Source organism: Lasioglossum baleicum, chromosome 8 (genome assembly GCF_051020765.1).
Source record: "Lasioglossum baleicum chromosome 8, iyLasBale1, whole genome shotgun sequence".
In the NCBI taxonomy this organism is placed as follows: domain Eukaryota; kingdom Metazoa; phylum Arthropoda; class Insecta; order Hymenoptera; family Halictidae; genus Lasioglossum; species Lasioglossum baleicum.
The window spans coordinates 17,295,788-17,319,845 of NC_134936.1; the positions used below are offsets into that span (position 1 = coordinate 17,295,788).

Here is a 24,058-nt window from a genome sequence, read left to right on the forward strand (position 1 = left end):
CAATAATGTGGATGGCAGCTGATAGTGAGTGAGTGGAACATGCTGCGATTGAAGTTGGTGAAGAGTACCGCCACACCTTCTGGTAGCACGCACAACATGATTGCAGACCTTTGACACAGTGTTTCCCCTGTAAAACGTAGAATTAGTGCGCCTATTGTATTATTGTTACACAAAAGAGACACCTGGAAGATTGTTGACACCGTCGCAGTTTCGTCTTCTTATTTACAAATCAGTCGGTGATTTGGACACGCAGAATTTTTATAGTGATTCAAAATTCAATTTCAGAGTCAAGTAGAAGAGCAAGAATACTTCTCCAGGAAATGTGGGGTACTCTTGATCTCCTAGTTTTAAAAATTCGTATTTTGTAGTTGTAGTAATTTATTGCAAACTATATTCAATTTATTGTGTAATGTACAGTACACTCCGTCAGAATTAACAGTTCACGTGTTTCACATAGATATTCGTTAACAGCTTTTGTTCTTTGCACTACTTTAATCCTGAGCTACATGGTTTGATGATCGGTTAGCCTTGTGTGAGCACGTTCAACGCCGAATAAGAAGTCTTGATCACCTGTAACATTTACAATTTCATTAAATATCTCCACTATAAAAATCAGATGGTTATGATAAAAATTATAAACTGCAGACCGAGTTCTAAAAGAAGCAATAAACCTGTGTAACAGTGAAGAGAGTAAACGATAAATCATACAGACCCACGTAAACGACTCCACGTTCATAGACATAATATGAGCGGTCCTGATCTCTATAGGGAATGTAGATCGTAACATAATCATTAAAAGTGTCCTCTTGGTGTTATTATCTAAACTGATCCAATTGCCCGCGAAGATCATATCGGAAACCTCGAGGCTCTAAAATAAAAGATCACGTCAGAAAACGCATGAATCTCGGGTATTAAGCTTTCTTGGCTTGATTATGTACCTTTCGCTTAACTTCGTTCCCGTACCAACAATAGAAAAATATTTGCAACACTGGACAAAACACGTAAAAACATTGCTTTATCACGTCTGGATGTAATTGCGTTTGCGACAGTCGGAAAATGGTGAAGCAGACCATTGACAGGGATACGAGCATTTGAACGAAAAGCACTACTTGAAAAGTTTTGTTCACGTTCGCTGCGTATCTGCAATTATTTCAAAAAATTTCACTTTCTCAATTCATTAAAACATTATTTACAGGGTGACAAGAAATAACGGAGTTAAACATTTCTTATTATAATTCTGTCAAATCGACGAATTTTGAATAATCAAATGATAACAACCATAACATAGACCTTTAGTATTCATATATTTAAGAAGTTTCAAAGTGGCTTCCCTTCGAGCCGATTCAGAGGCTCGAACGTGTTTTGAAATTTTCGGCTATGGGCCGCAGCTGTTCTGGCATCATTCGGTCCCACACACGGCGCAGAGATTTTTTCAGCGACTCGAAACTTTTATGGGGCTGAGCACAGGCTCTGGCCTCCAAAATCGACCAAACGCTGGAGTTCATAGAGTTGAGATCCGGTGAGTACGGCGGCCATTCCGCAGATGTGATGAAACCTGGAAAATGGGATTTGCTACGGTTTTCGTGGATCAAGGGGTCAAAATCAACCAAGAAGCGTATCGACGGGACATTCTCGAAGCCGTTGTACTTCTGTGGGCCCAACAGCACCTCGGCGATCCGGAATGGACGTTACAGCAGGATTCCGCGCCGGCCCACAGGGGCGAAAACGACTCAGGAGTGGTGCAAAGGCCATTTTCCAGGTTTCATCACATCTGTGGAATGGCCGCCGTACTCAACGAATCTCAACCCGATGGACTACAGCGTGTGGTCGATTTAGGAGGACAGGGCCTGTGCTCGGTCCCATAAAAATTTGGAGTCATTGAAAAAATCTCTGTACCACGAGTGGGACCGAATGACGCCAGAAGAGCTGCGGCCCATTGCCGAAAATTTCAGGAAACGTTTCAGCCTCTGTATCGGCGCAAAGGGTTGCCATTTCGAAACTTCTTAAATATATGAATACTAAAGATCCATGTTATGGTTGTTATTATTTGGTTTTTCAAAATTCGTCAATTTGACAGAATTATAATAAGAAATAATTAACTCCGTTATTTCTTGTCACCCTGTATATGAGAAGTCTGTAAACATTTTGAGAGACTGACACATATAGTTGATGATGGTGTTGAGCGCATTTGATAACCGACTTCCCCTTATCGTTCTTAATCCTTTGCAGACGATGCCCAAGGATCTCCAGTTGACCGTAAATGCAGATCAGCATTCCGCTGAACAGAGTGTCGCAAGCAGCGTGTACAGCCGACTCAAAATTTATAGCAACAAATTGGTGTAGGTAAGTGACTGCGTACAGCGACGGCGAGGTATAGTTGTACGGATACCATGAGCGAAATGCTAATCGTCTATTTTTTCCTTCCATGACAAGCGTGCTGATCCCCCCTACGAACAAGGTGATCTGAAGCGCCGCCATGAATTGAATCGAATTCATGCTGCAATCGAAACAGCCCAGCAATCCAACTGTTAATTCAATCGCATTATTTCATGTTCGATAAATCCGAAATTTGAATAGGGGCAATCTTGTTATGTTTACAAATTAACGAAGAACAGTCGGGTTTAGTGGTCTGTAAACCTAATATTAAAAAATAGTGACTCACTCGATTATTTTGTCGAGTCTGTTGTTAATGTCCATCTCTTCCTTGTCCACGGGCTGATATGGCGCTCTCCGTAGAATGTTTAACAAAGTAACGATGTTCTTTTTATTCATTAATATCGTGGTCATCTTGCAAATGCCTCCTGCCGCAGCCGTCATAATGATTACGACGTCACTGAATTCATCCTGGTTTTTCACGTTGAACAGCAGCTCGAGGAGACACGACAGCAGCAAACTTTGCATGAGACAGTAACCAATCACCGTGTACACCAAGTATACAAATTTTTTGAACGAGGATGTCCAGGTGATCGGTCTCAGGCAGCCTAACACTGTCAGCAGCGAGAGTGTAATCCGAAATGATGCCATTGTCAATTTATTTCCCTTTTGTACTTTCTTATTCGATCACAAAAGATGTTTTAAGGAGACGGACAAAGTAATGAAGACATTTATCCGAGTGTATTGTCGAGTTCCGAAAGATGACAATTTTCTGAGATAACGATTCTTGAGATCATGTTTTGGATTGAATTCTCAAACCAGTGAGGGTAGAGTAGTTTTATTTCTTATCGTATGAGAATTTAGCCTTACCAGAACAGAGACCGAAACGCAACTGACTAACGCAGACTATAGGAATCCCCTCAGCGCTCTCAGATAGTCTGGAGAGTCCCCCTTCGACCGGCAGGCTATGTTATTATGGCAAATTACGACTGCGCGACTGTCACAATTGTCATAACGAAAATAAGCTTGTAACCCTCGCGGTATCCACATTTTTCTCGATTCTTTTTCCAGTTGTTGATTTCTACTGCGACTTTACGTGGGATTGAGAAAGGGGTGTTTAGGTAGATGGACAGGTTTTAATAATAGAACGATCGACGATGGACGATACGGGGAGATACATATTTTAAACAGTCTACGAAGAGTTGCGCGCTAAAAGTCGTCTATTATATCTGCAGTACCGAGGTAAAATTCAAACGAAGAGAATCTGTACCAATGAAAATAGTCTTTTGAAGACGTAGCTCACAACATTCTCGTCTATCATTTATTACTGTGTTCACGATTGAACAACAATTTTAATATTCTTATTAATTGGTGATCGAATGGTACCTTACGGTGTGGACAACGAAGGGCGTGAAAGTTGCAATAAACGTGAATGACAGCTGACAGTGAGTGAGTATAACATTGCAGCGGTTGAAGTTGGTGGAAAGTACTGTCACGCCCTTTGGTAGCACGCACCACATGATTGCAGACCTTTGACACAGTGTTTTCCCTGTAAAACGTATAATTAGTATGCCCCTATTGTATTATTGTTACACAAAAAAGACACCTGGATGATTTTTGACTCCTTCGCAATTTCGTCTTCTTATTTAGATGTTATTTAAATCAGTCGGTGATTTGGACACTCACAATTTTTATAGTGATTCAAAATTTCATTTCAGAGTCAAGTAGAAGAGCAAGAATACTTCTCCAGGAAATGTGGGGTACTCTTGATCTCCTAGTTTTAAAAATTCATATTTTGTAGTTGTAGTAATTTATTGCAAACTATATTCAATTTACTGTATAATTTATAGTACACTCCGTCAGAATTAACAGTTAACATGATTCACATAGATGCTCGTTAACTGCTATTCTCCGTTCGACTATTCTAATCCTGAGCTACATTGTTCGACGTTGGGTTAGCCTCGTGTGAGCAAATTGTACGCCGAGTAAGAAGTCTTGATCACCTGTAACATTTACAATTTCACTAAAGATCTCCACTAGAAAATTAAATGGTTGTGATAATAATTATAAGCTGTAGACAGAGTTCTGGATGAAGCATTAATACTGTGAAACAGTGAAGAGAGTAAACGATAAATCATACAGACCCACGTAAACGACTCCACGTTCATAGACATAATATGAGCGCTCTTGATCTCCATAGGGAATGTAGATCGTAACATAATCATTAAAAGAGTCCTCTTACTGTTGTTATCTAACCTGATCCAATTGCCCGCGAAGATCATATCGGAAACCTCGAGGCTCTAAAATAAAAGATTACGTCAGAAAACGCATGAATCTCGAGTATTTAACTTTCTTAGTTTGATCATGGACCTTTCGCTTAACTTCGTTCCCGTACCAACAATAGTAAAATATTTGCAACACTGGACAAAACATGTACAAAAATCTCTTGATCATGTCTGTAACGAATCGCGTTTGTGTCAGTTGGTAAATGGAGAAGCAGACCAACGACACGGACATGATCATTTGCGAGAAAAGCACTGCGTGGAAAGTTTTGTTCACGCTCGCTGCGTATCTGCAATTATTTGAAAAAATTTCACTGAAGAGAGGAGCTGTGATGTACCACAAAATTTCAAATGTAAATTAGGAGGATTTTCAATTAGCTAAAAAATTATGCACATGGGGATTCTGTAAACTAGTGCTCCCACACTTTTTTTATTCGCGGCGCACTTTACAGCAAATGAAGAAATTGCGGCGCACCTATTATATATCTGCATATATTTTAGTAGCTACTATACAGGGTGTCCCAGCTAACTTGAGCACCTTGAATATCTTTGTTTTTTTTAAAGATACATATTTAAATAATTCTAAAATACAATTACTATCGTACTAAGACGTTACACTAGTAAATAAACGCTAATGCCTTAGTACAAGACAGTAATGGTGTTTTAGATTTATTTAAATTAAAATATCTCGTTCGGTTTTTGTGATTTATTCCAGGGGTCGGCAAACTTCTTTAGGAAAGGGCCAGAAACGTAAAATTTGTAGGCTGGGGGCCGGTAGCAAGCTCGAAGATATTTACATGGCTAGCTAATTCTACTTGTAGAGCAACGAAAAAAACCAGGTTCAAAATTTCTTTATTAAGAAGTGATATTTGTACATAATGCTGTTCATTTTACGTAATTTGATTTATTTTTTCATGTCCATTAACCTCGCGGGCCGCAGTTTGCCGATCCCTGGTTTATTCCAATGTAAAAAACCGAACAAACTTATTTGCCAACCAAGCACTGCTGTAAACATTTTGAGAAACTGACACATATAATTGGTGATGATGACGAGCGCATTTGATAACCGACTTCTCCTCATCGTTCGTAATCCTTTGCAGACGATGCCCAAGGATCTCCAGTTGGCCGTAAATGCAGATCAGCATTCCGCTGAACAGAGTGTCGCAAGCAACGTGTACAGTCGTCTCAAAAGTTGTGGCAACAAATTGGTACAGGTAAGTGACTCCGTACAGCGTCGGCGAGGAATAGTTGTACGGAAACCACGCGCGAAATGTTAATTGCCTATTGTGTCCTTCCATGATAGGCGTGCTGATCCACCCTATGAACAAGGTGATCTGAATCGCTCCCATGAATTGAATCGAATTCATGCTGCAATCCAAACAGCCCAGCAATCCAACTGTTAAGTCAATTCCATTATTTCACGTTCGATAAATCCGAAATTTGAATAGGGGCAATCTTGTTATTTTTACAAATTAATGAAGAACAGTCGGGTTTAGTGTTCCGTAAACCTAGTATTAAAAAATAGTGACTTACTCGATTATTTTGTCGAGTCTGCTCTTAATGTCCATCTCCTCCTCGTCCACGGGCAGAAACGGCTCTCTCCGCAGAATGTTTACCAAAGTAACGATGTTCTTTCGATTCATTAATATCGTGGTCATCTTGCAAATGCATCCGGTCACGGACGTCATCATGTTTAAGACGTCACTGAAATCTTTGTGGCTTCTCACGTTCACCAGTATCTCGACAAGATTGGACAGCATCAAACTCTGCATGAGACCGTACGCTAGCACCGTGTACATCAAGTATACAAATCTTTTGAACGAGGATGTCCAGGTGACCGGTCTCATGCAGCCTAACACTGCCAGCATCGAGAGTGCAATCCGAAACGATGCCATTGTCAATTTATTTCCCTTTTGTACTCTCCATTCGATCACAGAAGATATTTTAAGACGTCGGACAAATTAATGATGACATTTATTCAAGTGTATCGTCGAGTTTCGTCGAGTGTTCTAAGATAAGAAATCTTGAGATCATGTTTCGGATTGAATTCGCGAACCAGTTTGGGTACAGTAGCTTTATTTCTTATCGTATGAAAACTTAGCCTTTCCAGAACAGAGACCGGCACGCAACTGACTAACGTAGACAATCGGAATCCCCTCAGCACCCTTAGATAGTCTGGGCAGTCTCCCTTCGACCAGGCATGCTATGTTATTATGGCAATTACGACTGCGCGACTGTCGCAATTGTCATAGCGAAAATAAGCTTGCAACCCTCGCGGTATCTACATTTTTCTCGATTCTTTTTCCAGTTGTTGATTTCTACTGCGACTTTACGTGGAATTGAGAAAGGGGTGTTTAGGTAGATGGACAGGTTTTAAATAATGGAACGATCGACGATGGACGATACGGGGAGATACATATTTTAAACAATCTACAAACAGCTGCGCTCTGGCAGTATTCTGTTCTGTTTGTTAGAAGCTGCACTATCTAAGAAAATGTGTGACAATTCTGTGCTAAGGATAGGGATCTCAAAGCTGCATCAATATCATTTCATTAGAAGGACAATGCAACGCTACGCACGAGGCAAGCAAGTCTCATTCTTCGATATTTTATGTGAAATTTATTGCAACCTACATCTTTATGTTACATACTCTAGTATGGTCATCTGAATTTCATTCTCTCTTGATGGAATCTTAATTAGAATATGTTACGAAGTTTCAAGCACGTTGAACACCGAGTAAGAAGTCTTGAGCACCTGTGGGAAAAATCTGGATGAGCCCAGGGGGCGGAGAACACAAAGAAAGGTAAGATAAAAATGAAATACACGGTGCAACAATAAGGACCAGAATAAAAACGAAAAACTGACAGTCATAAAAGTGTCCAGATTCAGAGCAACGATATGTGCGCTGGAGAACTCGATGGGGGTCGTGGCACGCTTCATGATGATCATCAACATCTTCTTCGAGCTGTTATCCAAATCCGGCCAGTTGCTCGAGAAGATCACGTCTGGGATTTCGAGGCTCTGAAACGGCAACTGATATAATAGATCGCGAACGAATGAAACGGATTCGTCCTGTCTTGAGAATGAACCTTCAGCTTGACTTCGTTCCCGTACCAACAGTAGTAAACGAGTTGTATCAGAGTGCAGGCTATGTACATAACGCATTCGTACATTTTCGTGCCAATCTTCATTTTGGTGATTCGGAAGAGTGTTAAGCAGGCCATGACAGTGCTCACCATGAACTGAAAGCCCATGATCCCGTGGAAATGCTTGTTTACTTCCGCTGCCAGTCTGAGCGAATGGAAAACTCATTTTTCACATGGTAATTCGCGGAGACAATTTTTATTTCGTATATGGTCCGCAAGGATTTCATTAATCTGGTCAAATTAATTTGTAATAAGTAGACTGCGGATCTTTATGCATTTATACCAAAATTGAGTAGATGAAATTCGAGATTGTTGGAAAATTTTGAAAATTCAAGATGTCAGTATACGATTTTCTCAGCATTTCCAGAGCACCATGCGGTGAACCTTCCTCTTTCGAATGAGCCCTCGCCCAGCCCAAAATTTGCTCGTATAAGGACATTAAGCGAAACCGCGCAAACCCATGTTTCGATCCATTTTTCTAGTGAGATTCTAGTCCCTTTCTAGTTACAATCCGAGCCTATACTACCCCCTTAAGGGAAGAAGTAACATTCAATTTAGTTTCTACTTTTTGCAATCGATGCAGACAATTTTTATTTTGCATAAAGATCCGCAGTGCAGTAATAAGCAAAATTGCGAACGCACTGGTATATGTCGTTATGGTGTTTCGCGCACGCTTTCAGCGATAGATGCTGATCGCCCACAATGTTCTGCAAACGGTGTTGCAGCAGCGTCAGTTGGCCGCATATCAGTATCATCAGGCCGCTGATCAGAGTGTCGTTCGCGTACTGCATGTACGTGAGCTCTATCAAGCTGCCAGCTTGATGACAGTACGTCATAGCGTACAAGCCTAGAGGATTGTAGTCGTACGGCATCCACACACGCGGATTCAATAGATTTCTATGCTTCAAATCTCTCACCATCGACGAGCCCACGGTCACCAACAAGTACACGTTCATCACCCACAAGAACACCAGCGAGGTATTTCTGCGAATCAGTCATTTTAACCACCACCAACACGTTGCCGTATCATTTTCTTTCAAGTTCTAGCGATTAAAACACGTCTTTATCCCCAAAAATGTCGTAGAAGAGGAAAGAATTCCCAATATATTTGTGGCATTTTTCTGATTAAAATAAGACCAAACACGATATAATTTTACTGTATATATTTAGTGGTTTAATCGACGATGAACGTTTCGGGCCCAAGGAAGGACAGCGTATGGGAAAGAAAGAGACGCGGAGAGTCGCAGTCGCTTCTTTACGTACATAGCACGCTGTTCTTCTTTACGTTGGGCTCGGCCTTTGAAGCTCAAAAGAATAGTGCCCCCGTCTATGATAAATGCAAACGAATCCCCCGAGGCTTTTGCGTTTATAAAGAATTTACTGTAAATCTAAATCTCACGTTCGGTCTGCTTGTAAGGGTTGCCAGAAATGTTTTATCCAAATATAGAAGAAGTAGTGAAAACTGCAATTATGGTAGGCTCAAAATATAGGTGTTCAAGTAAATGGGGTACACAGCACATTTTAAACTTTTCTATTCAAACAAAGATTTTTGAACATTCTTATAGGTACGTGAAGATCAAGTTCAAATATAGAAGACATATCAAATATAGAAGATCTGGCAACCCTATCTGTTTGAGACCGAACAGTTGTCGTTAAAATACGGCAAGGGGTTAATATTGCAAATAATATTGAGCTGCACCTGTTCGTTTCCATCGTAAACGCATAAAATCGTCAACTTACCCGATCTCTTTGTCGAATTTCATTTTGATGCTCCGCTCCTCCTCGTTCGCTGGCTTGAAAGGCTCCCTCTCCATCTTGTGTAGAAGGAACAGTATGTTGTCCCGTCTCCCCAAGAAGTTGAGCATCTTGTAGATCGCGATTATCATCGCGACAGTAATGTAAAAATTGTCGGAGAAGTCTGCCTGGGTCTGGACGTTGAATACTATGTCGAGAATCGACCACAATGTTCTGACGTGCACGGGCATCACCATTAGGAACGAGTACACTTTGTACAGCCTCCTCTTGGCTGTGGATGTCCAGCTGGCTGGTGGTAGATAGCCCAGAGCTGTAAAAGCTATGAACGTGTATCTAAACCCGGTCATTGTCAGTGTTCATTTGAAACAATTCAGTTTTATTTTCCCCGCTGCTTCGGCACTATGATAAGAGGAGACTTTTAATTATACAAACAGAAATGCACCATAGCGTTTCTTTAGGTATCGAGTTCGAGGAGGTAATCGTTCCGACAGGATAAGTGTACTGCACGCGTTGGAATTTCCTGTGTTATTGACGGGACAATTGGTTTTCCATTAGAACTCCCTGCAGTCGACTTCTTCAGCGATGACATTACTTCCGACAGGGAGAGTATGTCATTACGGTAATTATTTATGAGCACGCGACGTGTGCAATTGCCATTTCGAGAACAAGATCGCGACCCCCTGTAGTTCGACGTGTTCTTTCAGCCAGCTAATACACGGGAGAATCGCGTTGAATAATGAAATTGCCGATGAACGCGATGACTGCTGGCAATTTCTTACGGTTAATTCGACTTCTAAAGAAACCTGTACCTGTAAAGAAGCATGTATCAACTCGCTTTTCCTTATTCCCAGCGATGTCATGGAATATGAAAGTCGGCAAATCCTTTACTACAGTGTTAACCCTCAGCCGTCCCTCGTTTCACGAACTGAATCTGTCCCTCGGTGTAGAATTGACACAGTGATAAACGATCGGTAAACTAAATTTAAGCGTCGAAACCATTCTCTAAATGTTTTATCGGAAACAGCATTATCGCCATAAACATCTACAATCGTTCGATGAGCTTCAGCTGCAGTTCTCTTCGAATTGAAGCAAAAGATTAACACTTATTCGGCTCAAATTCCGACATTATCAATGTAGAAAAAAACAATGTTATCAATGCAGCCGTATATTGTTATGTATTGCGTTTTATTGAAAGATGTCCAAAGTAAAAAGTTAACATTACTTTATTAGACGTTATAGTTGACGACAGTTCGAGCTACAGCTACTCGACGCTAAACGGACGGAACTTTCCGATTGACCTAATATTTTCACTCGTAGATCATGCTCCTACAATCTTGCCGGAAAAGTAGGAAACACCCTGTATATCTTTATAGTACATACTCTGGTACGGTCATCCCAATTTCATTCTCTCTTCATGGAATCTTAATTAGAATACGTTACGCAGTGTGGAGAACGTTGAACACCGAGTAAGAGGTCTTCAGCACCTGTGGAAAGAATCTGGATGAGCTCGGGAGATGCAGAATACGAAGAAAGGTAAGATAAAAATCAAATGCACAGTTCGACAATAAGAAACTGACACTCATAAAAGTGTTCAGGTTCAGAGCAACGATATGTCCGCTGGAGAACTCGATGGGGGACGTGGCACGCTTCATGATGATCATCAACATCTTCTTCGAGCTGTTATCCAAATCCGGCCAGTTGCTCGAGAAGATCACGTCGGGGATTTCGAGGCTCTGAAACAGTGAGTGATTTATTAGATCGCGAACGAATGAAACGGAGTCTTCCTGTCTTGAGAATGAACCTTCAGCTTGACTTCGTTCCCGTACCAACAGTAGTAAGACAGCTGCACCAGAGTGCAGACTATGTACATAACGCATTCGTACATTTTCGAGCCCATCTCCATTGTGGAGATTCGGAAAAGTGTTAAGCAGGCCATGGGAGTGCTCGCCATGAACTGAAAGCCCATGATCCCGTGGAAATGCTTGTTCACGTCCGCTGCCAGTCTGCGGGCAATTGGAGAATTCAATCTTCACTTGGTAATCGGCCAAGACAATTTTTATTTTGCATAAGGTCCGCAAGGATTTCATTAATCTGATGAAATTAATTTGTAATTAGTAGACTGCGGATCTTTATGCATTTATATACCAAAATTGAGTAGACGAAATTCGAAATTGTTGGAAAAATATGTTCGCTGCCGAGCGACATTTTCAAAAACGGTTCCACCACGCCAATTAATTGCAGAATAAAAGTACACAACATGTATTTACGGGAATTGATATTGAATTTAGATAATTTTTAGTTGCTTTATTAATTGTACGAGTTGTATCGTGGTCGGTTTTCGCGATAAAATGTTTTATGACAAACCTAAGTAAGCAAAAACTTCGACCTACGAGATAACTCGTTGTTGGCAGCGAACATGTTAAAATCATTAAGGGAAGAAACAACATTCAATTTAGTTTGTACTTTTTGCAATCGATGCAGACAATTTTTATCTTGCATAAAGATCCGCAGTCTAGTAATAAGCAAAATTGCGAACGCACTGGTATATGTCCTCATGGTATTTCGCGCACGCTTTCACCGACAGATGCTGATCGCTCACAATATTTTGCAAACGGTGTTGCAGCATCGTCAGTTGGCCGCGTATGAGTATCATCAGGCTGCTGATCAGAGTGTCGTTCGCGTAGTGCATGTACGTGAGCGCTATCAAACTGCTAGTTTGATGACAGTAAGTCACCGTGTACACGGCCAGATGATTGTAGTCGTACGGCAGCCACACACGCGGATTCGCTAGATTTCTATGCTTCAAATCTTTCTCCACCGACGAGACCATACCCACCAACAAGTACACATTGATCACCAGGAGGAACACCAGCGAAGTATTTCTGCGAAGTCGTAGTCATTTTACTGTGGATGGAATATTACACTCCTACAATTATTTTCTACAAATAGAAAAGAATGGTGACTAAATAATTGATTAACAAAACTGTATGCATGAAAATTTAACCATTGTATTTTATTCTTAAATCGGCCACGAACTTATGCGATCATCTGATATAATACTATGTTTAAATATTCCTAATATTTTTGCTACTTTAAACAACACCTCCTCATTATTGTCAAAAATTTTATTTCATTTTAAAAGAAAGGAGTAACTCGACTGTGACTCGTTAAAATACGGCACGGGATTAATATTAAAAATAATATTCAACTGCAGCTGCCCATTTCTATAATAAACGCATAAAATTCGATCTAACACATAATGGAGGAATAGTTAACTTACTCGATCTCTTTGTCGAATTTCATTTTGATTCTCCGCTCCTCCTCGTTCGCGGGCTTGAAAGGCTCCCTCTCCATCTTGTGCAGTAGGAACAGTATGTCGTCCCGTCTCCCCAAGAAGTTGAGCATCTTATAAATCGCAATCATCATCGCGACAGTAATGTAAAAATTGTCGCAGAACTCTGCCTGGGTCTTGACGTTGAATAGTATGTCGAGAACCGACGACAACATCAGAGTCTGCATGGGCATCATCATTAGGAACGAGTACACTTTGTACAGCCTCCTCTTGGCTGTGGATGTCCAGCTGGCTGGTGGTAGACAGCCCAGAACTGTAAAAGCTAAGAACGTGTATCTAAACGCGGTCATTGTCAATGTTCATTTGAAACAAATTCAGTCTTATACGTTCAAGAGATATTTTCCCGATTGCTTTGGCACTTTGAAAACAAGAGACTTTTATTCACGTAAACAGAAATGCTCCATTCTGTTTCTTTAGGTATCGAGTTCGAGGAGGTAATCGTTCCGACAGGATAAGTGTAGTGCACGCGACGGGATTTCCTGCGTTACTGACGGGACAATTGGTTTTCCATTAGAGCTCCCTGCAGTCGACTTCTTCAGCGATGACTTCACTTCCGATAGGGAGAGTATGTTATTACGGTAATTATTTATGAGCACGCGACATGTGCAATTGCCATTTCGAGAACAAGATCGCGAGAACCCCTGCAGTTCGACATTTTCTTTCAGCCAGCTAATACACGGGAGAGTTGCGTTGAATAATAAAATTGCCGACGAACGCGATGACTGCTAGCAATTTTTGCGGACAATTCGGCCTCTAAAGGGATGCGATAGAAAGGTTCTTCTACTGTTTTGTTGAACAGTCTGCGTTGTTCTCGACGTGGCAAGTTGCTCTCCGCTGCTACAGTGTTAAGTATACTTGCATTTGAATTTATATTTACTTGCGTTATTTATAACTACTTCGATATTAAAATAGTTCAATTTTTCAATTGCTGGCTGCTTGTTACCCTCCTTGTAGAACGTTGTAGGCAGAGTAGGAGGTCTTGAGCACCTATGATAAATACAATTATTTATGGAATTAAAAAATATTGCACGCTCCATTCATTGAATAAGGAGATCGATTTGCACTCACTGTCATGAAAGAGTCCAGATTCATCGACACAATATGCCCACTGGTGAATTGCATGGGGAATGTGGATCTGATCATAATCATCAACAGAATTTTCTTCGTAGTCTCGTCCAAGCTCACCCAGTTGCTATTCATGATAAAAACTGGAATCTCCAGGCTCTAAAATCAAAAGTTGCGTTAGATTATGAGGGGACAGAGGGAAGTTCAATTTCCCACCTTCAGCTTGACTTCGTTGCCATACCAGCAGTAGTAAAATATCTGCATCAGCATGCAGAATGCATACACCAAAGTCTCGAGCGTTTTCGATGCTATACCCATTTTCACGATACGGTAAAAGATGAAACAGATGAGCACCATACTGGACAGGAACTGAATGAATAGAACCACGCGAAAGCCCTTGTTCACCTTCTCGACGAGCCTACAATCGTTCAAAATCGTATCAGAATATTTGTTAATTTTACACCTTCACTGCAGTTGTCATTAATTAAACACAATCCGTACCGGCTACAAAATGTGTCGGATATACATTGTTTTATAAAAATTACAAGACAGAACTTATTTAGATTCTTCACAATCACTTTATTGAATAGTTTCTGATGGGAACATCTTTGTAATTTCAATAATTAAAAAATTAAAAATGTGAAACCGTTGATTTTACCGGTCGTGGTACGGTTAGTGTTAACACCAGACAGAACCTTTAATTGACGGAATAATCTTTACAAATCGCTGCACAAAATTTGTGTTCGCACTCTAATCACAATTTTTGAAGAACGATAAAAACTTACTCGAACAGAAAGATATGATGTCGGACGCACTGCTTCGCCGATTCCTTCTGATCTCTGTTGATGTTTCGCAGGCGATGTCCAAGGATCTCCAGCTGACTGTATATGCAGAACATCAGCCCGCTGAACAGAGTGTCAAAAGCGACGTTCATGAAAGACCCGATGAACACGCTAACAGCTTGGTGAGCGTAAGTGATAGTGTACAAAGTTGGAGACGAATAATCGTATGGTATCCAGGCACGGAATGCTAGCGCTCTGTTCTTTGGATCTCGGATCAACGAGGTGATCCATATTATCACTCCGCACGTGCCGAACATGCTCATGAATAATATTGTCAGTTTCCTGCAATAGGGAAAATGTTAATTCAAAATCAAACTCAGTGAAAATTAATCCACTTTTCACATTGAAGCAAGCATTGAAATTTAGAGCAACGAAATCACTAGGCTTCCATTTTTTTCAGCGATCATTCTGTTTCTGAAGCAATCTAGAATCAACCAATCTCCGGAATATTAAAGCAAGCTCTGATTGAAATTTCCTAAAATTTTTGTTTATTACAGTCTAAAATTGTGAGAGTACATTAAAATGTGTCACGTTGACCTCAAAGCGGTGAGTCAATGTTGGTTTTTGGGAAGCAAACTAATTTTGTAATAAAGAAAAAGGCAGATATATTTTAAACGATATTATGGTCCGGAGCTCTCGCCGATACATTTTATATCAAAAACGTGAGTCATGTCGGCATGCGGTCCCAAAAGGGCCGCCGCTCTATCTTTGTTTTCAACATAAACATATCACGAAGTTTAATGTAACAGGAACGGCAGATATGGTCCCTGGAATGTTTAAAACAATAGTTCTCAGAACAGTATTAATCTCTGTATCATGATGTCATATATCAACAAACAAATATTAAATTTATTACAGTAAATCCTCTATAGACGCAACAATTTCTATACGACAGATGCAACCAAATCTCCTCGAGGCTGTTGCGTCTATAGAGGATTTACTGTATACAGAGATGAACAACCCCCATAGATTTTCAATGCAACTGTTTTGAAGAAACTGCAGTAGTGAACAGTTTTTAATTAATCCTACAAACGGTATTCCCCAATTTCTCCTGCTGCTAGTTCACGAGAAAAATAGTATTGCTATACGAACTCGTTTATGGCGTCGAATCTCGTCTCGATCATCATCTCAGCCGCGTCGGCGGGCGCGTAAGGTTTCCTCTGCATCGAGTAGATCAAGATCATAATGCTCTTGTGGTTCGCCAAAAAGCTGCAGAGCTTGCAGAATGAAGTGATCCCGGGCATCAGCGCGTAGAAATTGTCACTGAATTCGTCTTGATCCTCGACGTTAAATATCATGTCCAGAATTAACATTAACAACAGAACCTGTAGGAAAATGAACACTACCGCCGAGTGCATTTTGTACAAAAATTTCTTGGTCCTGGAGGTCCATGTGGGTGGTCGATGACAGCCCAGCAGTGTCAGCACTGTGAACGTCATCCTCAGTGTTGGCATATTCCAAAAAATTTTATATTTACTACAAATTCTATGTCGAGCAAGTGAATTCGCAGGCCTCTTGGTTGGATTGAAGACTAATTGGATTGAAGAATTTTGGACTCACTATTGTGAGGATTTTGTCAATTCTAAGTTCTGATCATGCGAAGTAACTGCACTAATTGTTTAAGTATAAATTTTGCATCGGATTTAGATACTTTGGGACGAACAATAGACGGAGGTACGGTGTCTCGATAATTCAGACTTGGCAATACAGTGTCCATCGGGTCACTGCCAACCACTGACTATCGGAAATCCACCTGCACCCTCTCGGTGGAGTCAGTTCTTTGCTGACGGTCTTTTTTGTCCCGCTGCAAGGACTATATTATTATCGGACGACCGCTTCTGCAATTGCTGTTACGGAAATAAGCCAGAGACCCTCTCGCGGCGTAATTGTTCCTTGTTTTTCGCCATAGTGTACTATACTGCGGACATCCTGGGCTCGCAATCAACGGACAGCGAGTGGACGGAAGGGGACAGCGTTTAATAATGAACTTGAGGAGACACGACACGTTATAGTCGATTTTCGTAGTCGAGGGGTAGTTAATAATCTAGAACGCGTTTCGCAGACTCTTCTGGCATCGTTCAATTAATTCTATCCGACAGTTCGCTGTCTATAGTCGTTGCAAGATCGTCAGAGAGAAACAACATAAAGCGAAGTCGTACGGATTATGATCTTCTTGAAGGAAAATAAAAGTGTTGAAAAGGCTAGTCATTCTTTCGTGTTAAAATATTGCGGATTTCAAGTTGAATTTATTTCTATTCCTATCAAATACTTTACATATTCTAATATGTTTCTGGCAATCTTAGAACTATAAGCGTTATCGCAGATTTACGGTCGATTTACCTTGACTGGAGCACGTTGTACACTAAATACGAAGTCTTCAGCACCTGCAACGAGAAGACATTATTACTAGGAAAGAGACGTTTAACAAAAATTTCAATGTTTCTTCTAGTCTGCCTTTCACTTACTAATTTTACATATTTTTCATTGTTCGTAGAACGATTTGATTTCATACGAACCGCCATGAATTGAAGGCACAACACCGCTTGAAAGTCTTCGTTCACCTTTGCCGCGAATTTGAGATGTCATTATAGGTTCTGCAAATCAATTTCACCCATTAACCCTTTGCCGCATTTTAACACTTAATAATAATAATAAGTATACTTCGTTGGAATTTCCAGCGTTACTGACGGGACAATTGGCTTTCCCTGCAGTCGACTTCTTCAGCGATGACTTCAATTCCGATAGCGAGTGTATGTTATTAACGTAATTATTTATGAACACGCGACGTGTGCAATTGCCATTTCGAGAACAAGATCGCGACCTGCAGTTCGACATTTTCTTTTAGCCAGCTAACTCACAGGAGAATTGCGTTGAATAATAAAAATGCCGACGAACGCGATGACTGCTAGCAATTTTTTTAGTGGATAATTCGGCCTCTAAAGTTTTGTTGAACAGTCTGCATTGTTCTCGACGTGGCAAGTTACTCTCCGCTGCTACAGTGTTAAGTATACTTTCATACGAATTTATTGTTCCTTGCGTTAATTATAAATACTTCGGTATTAAAATAGTTATTTTTCAATTACTGCTGACTTGTTACCCTCCTTGTAGAACGTTGTACGCAGAGTAGGAGGTCTTGAGCACCTATGATAAATACAATCATTTATGGAATTAAAAGAATATTGCACGCTCCATTCATTGAATAAGGAGATCGATTTGCACTCACCGTCATGAAAGAGTCCAGATTCATCGACACAATATGCCCACTGGTGAATTGCATGGGGAATGTGGATCTCATCATAATCATCAACAGAATCTTCCTCGTATTCTCGTCCAAGCTCACCCAGTTGCTATTCATGATAAACACTGGAATCTCCAGGCTCTAAAATCAATAATTGCGTTAGATTATGACGGGTCAGGGGGAAGTTCAATTTCCTACCTTCAGCCTGACTTCGTTGCCATTCCAGCAGTAGTAAAATATCTGCAGCAGCATGCAGAATGCATACACGAATGTCTCGATCATTCTCGATCCTATACCCCTTTTCAAGATACGGTATAAGAGGAAGCAGATGATCACCATACTTGACAAGAACTGAATGAATAGGACCACGCGAAAGCCCTTGTTCACCTTCTCGACGAGTCTGCAATCAACGATTGCAGCTGACTAAGATTTTGAACTCAAAATCGTCTCAGAATATTCGTTTATTTAACAGCATCGCTGCAGTTGTCATTAATTAAACACTATCCGTACCGGCTACAAAATGTGTCGGATATACATTGTTTTATAAAAATTACGCTGAACTTATTTAGATTCTTCACAATATTGATAATAATACAGTAGAACCTCGATTATCCGGGCCGCTGATGTTCGAATTCTTTATCGTCTGAAACTATGTAATTGTTGTATTATCTGAACAATCAGGTTTCACTAATTAGCACGGATAATCGAAGTTCTAGTATACGTGATTAAATGAAGAAATTTATTGAATAATTTCTGATGAAAAATGCGAAATCGCTCATTTGAATTTTCAATTGACGGAATAATTTTACAAATTGCTGCACAATATTTGTGTTTGCACCAAGATTTCCACTCTAACTACAATTCTCTAAGAATGATAAAGATAAAAAATGTGGCTTTGAGAATGAGAGGCTTACTCGAACAGAAAGTTATGATGTCGGACGCACTGCTTCGCCGATTCCTTCTGATCTCTGTTGATGTTTCGCAGGCGATGTCCAAGGATCTCCAGCTGACTGTATATGCAGAACATCAGCCCGCTGAACAGAGTGTCATAAGCGACGTTCATGAACGAAGCGAGGAACACGCTGACAGCCTGGTGAGCGTAAGTGATAGCGTACAAAGTTGGAGACGTGTAATCGTATGGTACCCAGGCACGGAATGCTAGCGCTCTGTTCTTTGGATCTCGGATCAACGAGGTGATCCATATTATCACCCCGCACGAACCGAACATGCTCATAATTAATATTGTCAGTTTTCTGCAATAGGGAAAATGTTAATTCAAAATCAAACTCAGTGAAAATTAATCCACTTTTCACATTGAAGCAAGCATTGAAATTTAGAGCAACGAAATCACTAGTCTTCCATCTTCTTCAGCGATCATTCTGTTTCTGAAGCAATCTAGAATCAACCAATCTCCGAAATATTAGAGCAAGCTCTGATTGAAATTTCCTAAAATTTTTGTTTATTACAGTTTAAAATTGTGAGAGTACATTTTTAATTAATCCTACAAACGGTATTCCCCAATTTCTCCTGCTGCAAGTTCGCGAGAAAAATAGTATTGCGATACTAACTCGTTTATGGCGTCGAATCTCGTCTCGATCATCATCTCAGCCGCGTCGGCGGGCGCGTAAGGCTTCCTCTGCATCGAATGGAACAAGATCATAATGCTCTCGTGGTTCGCGAAAAAGCTACAGAGCTTGCAGAACGAAGTGATCTCGGGCAGTAGCGCGTAGAAATTGTCACTGAATTCGTCTTGATCTTCGACGTTAAAAATCATGTCCAGAATTGACATTAACAACAGAACCTGCAGGAAAATGAACACTACCGTCGAATACACTTTGTACAAAAATTTCTTGCTCCTGGAGGTCCATGTGGCTGGTCGTTGACAGCCCAGTAGCGTCAGCACTGTGAACGTCATCCTCAGTGTTGGCATATTCCCAAAAATTTTAGATTCACTACAAATTCTATATCGAGCAAGTGAATTCGCAAGACTCTTCGTTGGATTGAAGACTAATTGGATTGAAGATTTTTGGACTCGATATTGAGAGGATTTTGTCAATTCTAAGTTCTGATCATGCGAAGTAACTTCACTAATTGTTTAAGTATAAATTTTGCATCGGATTTAGATACTTTGGGACGAACAGTAGACGGAGGTACGGTGTCTTGATAATTCAGACTTGGCAATACAGTATCAATCGGGTCACTGTCAACCACTGACTATCGGAATTCCACCTGCACCCTCTCGGTGGAGTCAGTTCTTTGCTGACAGTCTTTTTTGTCCCGCTGCAAGGACTGTATTATTATCGGACGACCGCTTCTGCAATTGCTATTACGAAAATAAGCCTGCGACCCTCTCGCGGCGTAATTCTTTCTTGTTTTTCGCCATAGTGTGCTATTCTGCGGATTCACGGGCACGCAATCAACGGACAGCGAGTGAACGGAAGGGGACAGCGATTAATAATGAACTTGAAGAGATACGATACGTTATGGTCGATTTTCGTAGTCGAGGGGTAGTTAATAATCTAGAACACGTTTCGCGGAGTCTTCTGGCATCGGTCAATTAATTCTATCCGACAGTGCGCTGTCTATAGTTGTTGCAAGATCGTCAGAAGAACAACATAAAGCGAAGTCGTACGGATTATGATCTTCTTAAAGGAAAATAAAAGTGTTGAAAAGGCTAGTCATTCTTTCGTGTTAAAATATTGCGGATTTCAAGTTGAATTTATTTCTATTCCGATCAAATACTTTACATATTCTAGTATGTTTCTGGCAAACTTAGAACTATAAGCGTTATCGCAGATTTACGGTCGATTACCTTGACTGGAGCACGTTGTACACTGAATACGAAGTCTTCAGCACCTGCAACGAAAAGACATTATTACTAGAAAAGAGACGTTCAAGACCAAATTCAATGTTTCTCCTAGTCTGCCTTTCACCTACTAATTTTACATATTTTTCATTGTCGTAGAACGTTTTGATTTCATACGAACCGCCATGAAGGAGTCAATGTTCACCGACAGAATGTGGGCAGTGGTGAACTCAATGGGGAACGTGGCCCTGACCATAATCATCAGAAGAGTCTTCTTACTGTCATCGTCTAAATGGGACCAGTTGCTCGCGAATATCAGATCCGGAATCTCGAGACTCTGAAATGCGGTTTCACACGACAAAATGATGGAGTTTGGTGAGTGGATATTTCTTGTAGCGACAATGAACCTTTCGTCTGACTTCGTTCCCGTACCAACAGTAGTAAAATATCTGCATCAGCATGCAGAATGCGTACATAACCGTCGATGCTAGTCTCTCGCCCAGATCGGTTTGCGTGATTCGGTAAAGGGTGAAGCATATTATCGCTATACTGGTCATGAATTGAAGGCACAACACCGCTTGGAAGTCTCCGTTCACCTTTGCCGCGAATCTGAGACGTCATTGTAGGTTTTGCAAATGAATTTCACGACCTAGACGCGAGTTGGCACAGTCGGCCCGGCGCGCCAACTGTCTATTGGCCGACTGTGCCAACTCGCGTCTAGATCGCGGTCTGATTGGTCCGCGTTTTCCGTTAATAACTCGTAAACAAAGCCGCGGATAACATTTTTTGCAAAGGAGAATGTCGCTTGAAATGGTCCCAGGAACCACCCCTTTTCGGGAAGTTTACAAATTTTGGGACACCCTGTATTATAGTAAAAATTGCACAAAATATAAATGAATTTATTCTTGTTATTTTTGTAATACTATACACATCTGTCGCTTTTAATGGTCGGCTGGTTTAGTGTCAACGAGTCACACTCGTCGTGAAGATTATAACCAAAGTCTAACATATATGAATGTTACGCGTTTCTTTTTAAATGAAATCAAGATCAATCATTAAGATAAAGGTAGTTATACAAAAAGTATGAATTTTCCTTTATCTTCTACGATATTTTTGAGGATTAAGACGTTCTAATCACTGTAACTCTAAAGAAAATGATACGGCAAGGGGTCAAGAGTTAGAATGTAGAAGTAGAATGGTCTAAAAAGAGCAGACGTACTCGTACAGAAAGTTGTGATGGCGAGCGCACTCTTTCGCCGATTCCTTGCCATTTTTCACGACGTTCTGCAAACGGAGACCGAGGATTTCTAGCTGGCTGTGTATGCAGAACATCAAGCCGCTGAACAGGCCGTCGTAAGTGACGTTCATAAGCGAGGAAATGATCACACTCACGGCTTGCAGAGCGAAAATGACTGCGTACACTACCGGAGCCGAGTAGTCGAACGGTATCCACAAACGGTACGTTAACATTTTGTTCTTCCCGTTTGTGATCAGCGTGGTCAGAAGCATCATCACTATACAGGCCTGGCATGAGAACGTGTACAGTGCTGTCACTCTTCTATAACCAGAGCAATAATCATTTCCACTGAGTCATCTCTCATCTTACATTTTTCTCTATAATATACAGCATACAACATAATCATAATACCAATAATTGCATATAAAACAACTTAAAGATAACAATTTGACTAGGAATATGAACAAAAAGTTAGAAAAAAGTGGTTCATTAGATTTATTATTTTTGTACTACTTTCATCTTTAATTTTACAGCTATAAATAAGATTTCAGAAGTGCAGATTGTTATGTAATAATTACATTCCTTAAAAATTAAATGAAATTTTAAAACGAAAAAATTTATTATATTATTGACTCTTTTTAACACACTACCGATCGGTGATCATTGCATAATTTTATAAAATCTATGGTTCTCGTGGCTAAACACTTTTTAATGGAACCTTCAACGCGTGACAGCAATTTTCGTTGTGAACTAACAAGTCATCCTCAATAACGTCATCTAATACTTTCTAATACTTTTTGGTACAGCACAATTATTGAAAATTCTATTACGGGGATACCCTCGGATTGTAACTAGAAAGGGACTAGAATCTTACTAGATGTTGAGTCGAAACATGGGTCTGCGCCATGTCGTTGTTTGACCTTATACGAGTATATTTTGAGCTGGGTGAGGGCTCATTCTTTGAGGAAGGTTCATCACACTGCGTTCTGGTCATGATTTTAACGAGATTATGTTTATATCTAATAATATGAGGGTCCAAAGTAGAGAAAAAATCTAGGAAAAAACCCGCAGATTTCAATACATTTTTCTGTCTTTAAAAGAGTTTTTGACTGCAATGACGACCAGAGCGCACTGTGATGAAACTTGCTCTTTAGAATGAGCCCTCACCCAGCCCAAAATCTGCTCAAATAAGGTCAAACAACCGAAGCGCGCAAACTCATGTTTCGACATGGTTTCGACCGAAAATCTAGTAAGATTCTAGTTGCTTTCTAGTTACAATCCGAAAAAGACTACCGCCTCAAGTAAAGTGTTAACTTCCAACCCTTGGTCTAGACCACATTGCCAAATTAAATCCACATAAGAACCAATACTAAAATCGCAGTTAACACATACTCATTATGTTTATCGAATTTGGTCTCGACATCCTTCTCCAGAATATTCTCAGGCGAGTATGGTTTCTGTTGCAAAGTGTTGATCAGAACTATAATGTTATCCCCGCGAGCAAGAAAGCTGCAGAACTTGCAGCAGGTGATCAGCATAGGAATAGTCAAGACAAGATTATCGCTGAACTCATCCTGATTCTTGACGTTAAATATTATATCCAGGATACTGATCAGCGTGAGAACCAGTACGAGCATCAGTATTATAATTCGGTACACTTTGTAAAGGAACTTCATGGGCTCGGATGTCCAGGATGGCGGACGGTGACATCCTATCACTGTCAGAATCGTGGACGCACATTGCAGCGTTGGCATCGTCGATTTTCTTAGCTGTTGTCTTAGCTTTACTCATTCAGTAACTTTTAATTCAACTAATTTCCAACCAAGCGAAAGCACTCAGATGTTTGCACACAATTCACCGTTGCACAATTGATTTTAACACGTTTGAGGAAATGAAATTTTATTGGAATGACTTTTCTCTGCAAAGTGAAAAGGAGGAAGAAAATAGTATGTTTCAACTTCG

General features: G+C 40.5%; 13 protein-coding genes across 13 annotated transcripts in view; 1 reads left to right on the forward strand and 12 right to left on the reverse strand.

The window, feature by feature from the left end:
- The window catches only part of LOC143211534 (uncharacterized), a 40,455-nt gene extending 25,042 nt beyond the window's left edge, over positions 1–15,413 (forward strand). Inside the window, exons 4-5 of the mRNA XM_076429311.1 lie at positions 2,230–2,343; positions 2,434–15,413. The gene's annotated coding sequence lies outside the window, so the exon portion shown is untranslated. The remainder of the gene's footprint in view (positions 1–2,229; positions 2,344–2,433) is intronic.
- LOC143211156 (odorant receptor Or1-like) lies at positions 325–2,614 on the reverse strand. The gene is made up of 5 exons (XM_076428616.1): positions 2,107–2,614; positions 1,843–1,847; positions 939–1,140; positions 713–868; positions 325–570 (listed from the first exon to the last, which is right to left on the reverse strand). Exons 1-5 carry the CDS (start codon positions 2,494–2,496, stop codon positions 523–525), a joined length of 801 nt encoding a protein of 266 aa, XP_076284731.1. The 5' UTR covers positions 2,497–2,614; the 3' UTR covers positions 325–522.
- Positions 2,529–3,252, reverse strand: LOC143211536 (uncharacterized). Its single transcript, XM_076429313.1, has one exon. It carries the CDS (start codon positions 3,022–3,024, stop codon positions 2,659–2,661), a length of 366 nt encoding a protein of 121 aa, XP_076285428.1. The 5' UTR covers positions 3,025–3,252; the 3' UTR covers positions 2,529–2,658.
- On the reverse strand, positions 4,410–6,071 carry LOC143211157 (odorant receptor Or1-like). The gene is made up of 3 exons (XM_076428618.1): positions 5,622–6,071; positions 4,756–4,945; positions 4,410–4,673 (listed from the first exon to the last, which is right to left on the reverse strand). Exons 1-3 carry the CDS (start codon positions 6,020–6,022, stop codon positions 4,410–4,412), a joined length of 855 nt encoding a protein of 284 aa, XP_076284733.1. The 5' UTR covers positions 6,023–6,071.
- On the reverse strand, positions 8,275–10,213 carry LOC143211158 (uncharacterized). The gene is made up of 2 exons (XM_076428619.1): positions 9,542–10,213; positions 8,275–8,791 (listed from the first exon to the last, which is right to left on the reverse strand). Exons 1-2 carry the CDS (start codon positions 9,901–9,903, stop codon positions 8,392–8,394), a joined length of 762 nt encoding a protein of 253 aa, XP_076284734.1. The 5' UTR covers positions 9,904–10,213; the 3' UTR covers positions 8,275–8,391.
- On the reverse strand, positions 10,993–11,644 carry LOC143211159 (odorant receptor 10-like). The gene is made up of 2 exons (XM_076428620.1): positions 11,358–11,644; positions 10,993–11,289 (listed from the first exon to the last, which is right to left on the reverse strand). The coding sequence occupies exons 1-2, from the start codon at positions 11,520–11,522 to the stop codon at positions 10,993–10,995; spliced, it is 462 nt and encodes a 153-aa protein (XP_076284735.1). The 5' UTR covers positions 11,523–11,644.
- LOC143211160 (odorant receptor Or1-like) lies at positions 12,069–13,075 on the reverse strand. The gene is made up of 2 exons (XM_076428621.1): positions 12,837–13,075; positions 12,069–12,438 (listed from the first exon to the last, which is right to left on the reverse strand). The coding sequence occupies exons 1-2, from the start codon at positions 13,073–13,075 to the stop codon at positions 12,069–12,071; spliced, it is 609 nt and encodes a 202-aa protein (XP_076284736.1).
- LOC143211161 (odorant receptor Or1-like) lies at positions 13,848–15,295 on the reverse strand. The gene is made up of 4 exons (XM_076428622.1): positions 14,759–15,295; positions 14,190–14,436; positions 13,977–14,132; positions 13,848–13,895 (listed from the first exon to the last, which is right to left on the reverse strand). Exons 1-4 carry the CDS (start codon positions 15,076–15,078, stop codon positions 13,848–13,850), a joined length of 771 nt encoding a protein of 256 aa, XP_076284737.1. The 5' UTR covers positions 15,079–15,295.
- A 379-nt stretch (positions 15,414–15,792) lies between the features above and the next one.
- Positions 15,793–16,269, reverse strand: LOC143211162 (uncharacterized). Its single transcript, XM_076428623.1, has one exon. It carries the CDS (start codon positions 16,267–16,269, stop codon positions 15,898–15,900), a length of 372 nt encoding a protein of 123 aa, XP_076284738.1. The 3' UTR covers positions 15,793–15,897.
- Positions 16,270–19,505: 3,236 nt separating this feature from the next.
- On the reverse strand, positions 19,506–19,983 carry LOC143211530 (uncharacterized). Its single transcript, XM_076429306.1, has one exon. It carries the CDS (start codon positions 19,981–19,983, stop codon positions 19,555–19,557), a length of 429 nt encoding a protein of 142 aa, XP_076285421.1. The 3' UTR covers positions 19,506–19,554.
- A 658-nt stretch (positions 19,984–20,641) lies between these two features.
- On the reverse strand, positions 20,642–21,499 carry LOC143211540 (odorant receptor 10-like). Its single transcript, XM_076429317.1, has 2 exons — positions 21,267–21,499; positions 20,642–21,196 (listed from the first exon to the last, which is right to left on the reverse strand). The coding sequence occupies exons 1-2, from the start codon at positions 21,414–21,416 to the stop codon at positions 20,996–20,998; spliced, it is 351 nt and encodes a 116-aa protein (XP_076285432.1). The 5' UTR covers positions 21,417–21,499; the 3' UTR covers positions 20,642–20,995.
- A 474-nt stretch (positions 21,500–21,973) lies between these two features.
- LOC143211538 (uncharacterized) lies at positions 21,974–22,483 on the reverse strand. Its single transcript, XM_076429316.1, has one exon. It carries the CDS (start codon positions 22,369–22,371, stop codon positions 22,060–22,062), a length of 312 nt encoding a protein of 103 aa, XP_076285431.1. The 5' UTR covers positions 22,372–22,483; the 3' UTR covers positions 21,974–22,059.
- Positions 22,484–23,432: 949 nt separating this feature from the next.
- On the reverse strand, positions 23,433–23,938 carry LOC143211531 (uncharacterized). The gene has a single exon (XM_076429307.1). The coding sequence runs from the start codon at positions 23,848–23,850 to the stop codon at positions 23,443–23,445; it is 408 nt and encodes a 135-aa protein (XP_076285422.1). The 5' UTR covers positions 23,851–23,938; the 3' UTR covers positions 23,433–23,442.
- Between the last annotated feature and the right edge of the window lie 120 nt (positions 23,939–24,058).